Below are 6,111 nucleotides of genomic sequence, written 5' to 3'. Positions count from 1 at the left end.
TTTGCGCTGACTGACCAGGTTTTGGTTTATTTTGATGTTGCTTGTCTTAGACATAGTGTATTCAAAAAATAATATGAGGAAAAAAGTAATGATGCAGTTGCCTGAATGATGTATACGTTATGATAAAAGCAGCATAAAAAGGGATAAATATCATGTGATAAGGAAAAGAGATTTTTTTCCTCTAGATTTAATTTTTTTCTTAAAATAGCTCTTTTTTGTAATGCTTTAAAGATAAAATTCAGCTGCTTTATGTGAGAATACCATGATTCATACATCTGTAGAGGACAGGTGGTTAAAGAACAGCAAATGATGAATGCTGTCTTTACTGCAGTCATATTCCATTTTCTTCCTGTGCTGATCCTTTTTAGCTGTATATAGAAACAGCGTAAAGGATGTTATTGTTTCTTAATTCGTCCAAGTTCACCTCTTTATCTCATATTCTCTTTTTGTTTTATTTTGCACAGCATAACACAGCTGGTATTAACTGTGAGAAGTGTGCAAAAGGTTACTATCGTCCCTACGGTGTTCCAGCAAGAGCTCCTGACGGCTGTATACGTGAGTCCTTCTCTATTAAGTATCTTCTCATGGTGGTGACTTGGGTTTTTTTTGGCTATAATCAAGGCATGTGATGCATCTTTTGGGGAGGAAGAATGAAAGAGTGGCCAAAAGTTGTTGGAGAACAACTGCAAATTACTTTCTGTGTTGCTTTAGACCTTTTCTTCTCAACTTATGTGTCATATGAGCCTAAAGCTTCAGACCAGCACTAGGACAATAGGAGGAAGTAAGCCAGAAAAGGCTGCTGAGGAGATAGGATCACATAAGCCTGGGGTGTTGCTACACACCCCACAGTGAGACAGTATGACCTCTAAGAAGCCACTCTTACGTGCTACCCGTGTAACCTTGCTTCTCTTAGCTCTCTGATGTACATTTAAGGTATCCTTTGGCTCTTAGTCACTTGAAAATTTTAGTCTATAGCTCAAAAGGTCATGAGGGTGACTGCTCCTATTTTATGCAGTGCTGAACCTAATGGCAAATAAATAATGCAATAGGAAAATTACTAATATAACATTTAAAAAAGAAGAACTGAGTATAGGTAAGAGGGGTTGAATTACAAACAGGCTGAAGGAACCTTGTGACAGGTAGGAGGAAGGTATGGTTTGGGTGTTGAAATGAATGGGAAGTCAACAGAGCCATGGTGTGCTGCCATAGTGTTGCACGTGATGTGTAAGGGAAGGTGGATGGAGCATGGTGCTTAGCCTGGACCATGGGGAGAGATGAGCAGATGCCACAGAAAAGATAGTTGCTGCAGTGCTGTGGCGTAATAACATGCACACTCTAAGAAAATAAGTTTTACTTCTAAGGGATATCACAAAGATTAATTGGTGATATAAAGTACTTGGAAAATATGTAACTCCATGCAAATGTTAATTCTTCAAGTAATGAGGCATTCACCACCTCAGATTTACTATTATAATGGTATTGTGTGCTGCTGTAAAAGGCAGATTAATTCTTTTCCAAAGAGTGCCTAATTGCTGATACTTACTTAGCCTGCAGTTGTAACTCGGAGCATGCAGAAGGCTGTGAGGAAGGGTCTGGCCGCTGCTTCTGTAAGCAGAATTTCCAGGGAGAAGACTGTGAACGCTGTGCTGATGGATTCTATGGTTATCCATTTTGTGTCTGTAAGTATACAAATAAAAATGCCTCTTTTCCAGAGTTTTAAATGTGCATTAAAGAATTAACAGTTTTCATTACACTTGACTCGGTTAAAACATCTGACATTTCAGCTTCACATGGTTACGCGTTCTGATAATCAGTTGTCATAATACTGAATAGAATCTGGTTTATTTTGCAAAATTATGATTACTTGAAAAATCAAATAGATTGTGCTACATTCTCACAATTCTGAGTTCATTTAAGACATCTTTGTCAAGGCTACAGCCTCTCTCTCAGTAAGTCATGAACTCCAGTCCTAAAGCCCTGGACAAATTGTTTAAGCATGTCTCAGGGTCTTCAGGTATAAAGACCACTTTGACTGGGAAGTGGAACATGGCTGTAATGAGAAAGAGGGGAGAAAATGGTTGTTCTCTCTGACACCTTTTAGGACTTGGAACTTGAATTCCTGATAAACAAAGCTCATGGGCTTCTGGAGGGTTCCAAAATAAATAAAAATAATTTTAAAATAGCACCTGCACACTGTTGGAAAGGCTCTCCTGGTAGCGCATGAGGCTCTCAAGCCACACTCTTATTTTTGCTGGACTGTGGGTAGGTGCAGGTATGTGGTTGAAGGAAGGGTTCCAGTTTGTTTCAGATTTTGTAGGAAGTGGCTGAAGGAAAGGTGTTTGTAAATCCAAAGAAAACAAGCATATTAGAAAAAACAGTGCAACAAAGAACTGCTGAGCACTTCCATGTGTTGAAAATGGTAATAGAATGCTATCTAATGCTATTAATTAATTGAAAATTAGATTTTTACTTTAAAATAAGGAGATTAAAATTGTGTTGGGAATTCAGAAAATTAATTCATACTTTCCCCATGAATAAATTATGTATAAAATAACTGAGAAGAAAATGTTAGCATCAAGATGTGTTTGCTGCAAAAAAGCTTGTGACTCCATGATCAGATTCTAAAAATGCACTGGTGGGATGTTTTATGCCCTCAGGACAAGCATGTTTCTGAGAGTTGATAAAATTGGTGTTGTCCTGGGGCAGGATTTGAGGTCTGACTAAAAGAGAGGTACCATGATAAAAATGGAAGAAGAGGGAAATCCGTACAAGGAAAAAACAATGTAAAAATTTGAATGTTGTTTGTATTCAATGGCTGTGATAGAATAAATCCTCTCTGTACATTACATTCCAGATTATCACATCTCATGTATCCTTTTGTTTGCAATCCAACAATTTTAATTAAGTTCAGCTCAGGTAGACCTTGACCTAAGTCCCACTGATATTTGTAGCTCATCAACTTTGGATCCCTTCTTAGTGGAGGAATGTTTGTTGAGTTGTCTTTCCCATTCCTAATCTGGAGGATACTTAAATCAAAAAGCTCCCAAGATGTACTGTACATGAATTCTGGCAGTTCAGCTAGTGAGTGATAATGCCAAATAGAAGGAGGTGGACCTTCAGCTGGAAGCAGAAAATGTGAAATAAATATGGAGCTCCCTAGATAGCTCTCATAACACTATCTAGCATAAGAAAACTTCCTGTACAAAAGGGTAGGGAGCAGGGAAGCAGCCTGGTAGCATTTCCAAATGGTGTCTGGCCTTTCATACTGTTCTTTTGGGAAGAGAAGTTTGTACCTGAATTGGAGGTCAAAAGTAAAATGTTTCTTATCCTGATCCTAACTGAAAGAAAACTAAGCTGAAGCTGGTTACTAGAGTCATGTGAATATCATGCCATCTATATTGTCAGGAGATGACTTCATTGTTTGTCATGGTTTTTAATGAAATAAATGTGCCTGTTTCAAATACACCTCATTGTTTCTTTTGTTTTAAAGATATTCCTGTATATCCTTTTACTTCTCCAAATCCAAGAGATGCTGTGGCTGGGGACATAATAGGCAAGTTCTTAGTGATTTTTTTTTTCCTCATTTCACTGTTTTGCTACTTTTCACATTTTTCATACTGCTGTTTTTCACTGTTTCAGTGGTGCCTGCTCTTTCATGGAGATTTATGTAGTAACTTTGCCACTGTTGGTATTTATCTTTCAGAGAGCCTTTGTTCTTGCCAGAAGTTCATCATATTGTCATGTTCATATTAAACAGTTTAGTGGGCTAGTTTCAGGAAGAGTTATGGATCAGAATAAGTTTGACCAGCCCCCGGCAAACATCTGCAGAAGAGGCTGACCACCTTGTTTGGTGCTCTTATGAACAGATCCATCAAGGCTTTCTGACACGTACAACTTGTCAGCTGCTTTGCAGTGTAAATCTCTTTCTTAAGGCTAACTGGCCTCTGCTTCTGGACTGTCCTTTTGCACCTGGCAAACTGTACATTGCCCTTGGCAGTGAAGAACTTTGATTTCTGAGCACGCTACATATTTCTTATTTAGCTCACTGCAAAGCTGACTGAAATCCATACAATGATTCCCTCAGTAGGCTTATATTTTTTAGTATAGTGCAGAATGCAGACATCATCATAGCTAGTGCTTAATCATATACATACTTGTAATGCTTTTCAGGATTAATAATTTTAAAAAATCCTTGAAACCTTTTTCATACCTTACTATCAACATTCTTCTCCTTTATTTCTATTAGCTTTAATAGAGCTGGAGTTTACGTTGGCGAATGAAAAAATGTTTTCTTCTGTGAATGTAGCAGACACATACATATAAGCAGACAGCACAAATTTATTTATGTATTTACAAGTCCCAGTTGTTTTCTTGAAAGTGTCTGCGGTTGCCATCACAACCCATGAAGCCTCAGTCTCCTGTACCACTTATCTCCTTTGTACAGCATCCAAAATAATTGCCCTGGTAGACCTCTGGGTATCCTCTGTCGCATATCCCCTTCTCTCACTTCTTTTTAAAAGGAAGAAGGAAAAAAACTCCGAAGAAAAATGAATAAATATAAACAGGAGAAAACAGATCTTGAGCTACTAACACTTTCAACAAATAGCATCTGAGTGTGAAGGCTTAGGAAAGGCAGCTACCTCTAAGTGGAAGCTTCTATGTCTATAGAAGTTGTAAATTTGTGCTAGCAGATTAAACTTGATTACAGATTATTATTTTATTAAATGAGATTTGCATGTAAGGGTGATACAAATAGTTTTGTTGGTTCAAGAGTAATGATTACTAAGCACTGATCTGTTTTTCTCTGCAAAAATACGAGGAGTTGTGTGATTTTATGCATTAACTTTGTTCCTTTCTTTCTTTTCCTTTCCTGTTGTAACTAGAAAGTGGCTGCAAACCAGGGTATTTTGGCCGCCAGTGTCTGCGTAAGTGCCATGGTTTCTTTGATGTTTGGAGCCTGCACTCCCGTATAAATGCCAGCCTTCAGCTTCCAAGTGAAATAGGAACTGTAAGGTCGTAACACCACAAATGTTTTCTTTACAAATGTGCTCTTCAGCATGCCAGTGCCACGGTGCAGGAGCGTTGGGCAGTGACTGCGATGGAAATACCGGGCAGTGCAGATGTCGAACTGGATTTTGGGGTTTTTCCTGTGATACCTGTGCAGCTGGTTATTTTCATTACCCCTTCTGCCAGGGTAAGCCAAACGTCCCCTTTTGGCAAGTGTATCCAAAATACAGACCCAAGTTTTATATTGAGGGATGAAGTTCTTTTGCCACGTGTTCATAAGGGGCCCTCCCAAAACTCAGAAGTCAAAGAAGAAAAATGTGATGAGGGGAGATTTCTATCTCAAAATGCCCCTATTTCCTTGATTGCTGCCTACTGTGTGATGCAGCTGTCAGACTCCAGTTTGGGGTTGGATTTAGTAACACTGATGAAATTTAAAATACCTTTGAGAACATTTCTGTTACTTATCCTTGTTTTTTGTTGTTTTTTTTTTAATTGTGTTTAATTTGAGTTTGCAACCTCACTTTGATGCACCAAGCTGCCCTTTCTAATCAGTGCTAGAAAACTGACTTGTTTTTAAAACTTATTAACCATTTCTGTACTGTCTTTTTAGGCATTTTATTAACGCCTCCCACCTGAAATTGTAAATCAGAGCCATAAATTGTTTCATTTTAGTCTTAGAAAAGGATGGAACTACTTTTAATAGTTGGCATACCACTTGGGATCGATAAATCAGGCTCTGAGTCGGGACAGGCTAAGTGTAGTGCAGGAACACTGATATTGAACCCAGTAGTTACTTTGAGCCAGATTATTTTGCTCTTTCATTAATGTCTCCCTCGATGCTGACTTACTAGTGATGTGGGCAATCAATAAAAGCTCAAAATAAATCTGATGGGAAGATTTTGGTCCTGTTGAGCATCAGGGAGTTGCTTTTTCTTTTTTTTATATATTTTATTTAAAGAAAGGTGAAAGAAGAGAGCTTGTGCAGAGGCTGCCTCTGAGATGTCTTTTCTCATTTGCAGTGTGTGAATGCAATTTGGACGGTACACAGCCCGAAGTCTGCGATTTTCTCGGGAGGTGTCTTTGTCGCTCCGGGATAGCTGGACT

General features: G+C 38.5%; 1 protein-coding gene across 1 annotated transcript in view; it reads left to right on the top strand.

The window, feature by feature from the left end:
* Positions 1-464: 464 nt before the first annotated feature.
* Positions 465-6,111, top strand: part of LAMA3 (laminin, alpha 3) — a gene marked incomplete at its 5' end in the record, with an annotated part of 87,356 nt that continues 81,709 nt past the window's right edge. The window contains 4 exons of the mRNA XM_010282284.1: positions 465-555; positions 1,548-1,679; positions 3,491-3,553; positions 6,027-6,092. Of these exons, the coding sequence (XP_010280586.1) occupies positions 465-555; positions 1,548-1,679; positions 3,491-3,553; positions 6,027-6,092 (352 nt within the window). The remainder of the gene's footprint in view (positions 556-1,547; positions 1,680-3,490; positions 3,554-6,026; positions 6,093-6,111) is intronic.

This window comes from Phaethon lepturus, unplaced genomic scaffold (genome assembly GCF_000687285.1).
Source record: "Phaethon lepturus isolate BGI_N335 unplaced genomic scaffold, ASM68728v1 scaffold5262, whole genome shotgun sequence".
NCBI lineage: Eukaryota > Metazoa > Chordata > Aves > Phaethontiformes > Phaethontidae > Phaethon > Phaethon lepturus.
This window is presented reverse-complemented; position numbering and strand designations above follow the sequence as displayed.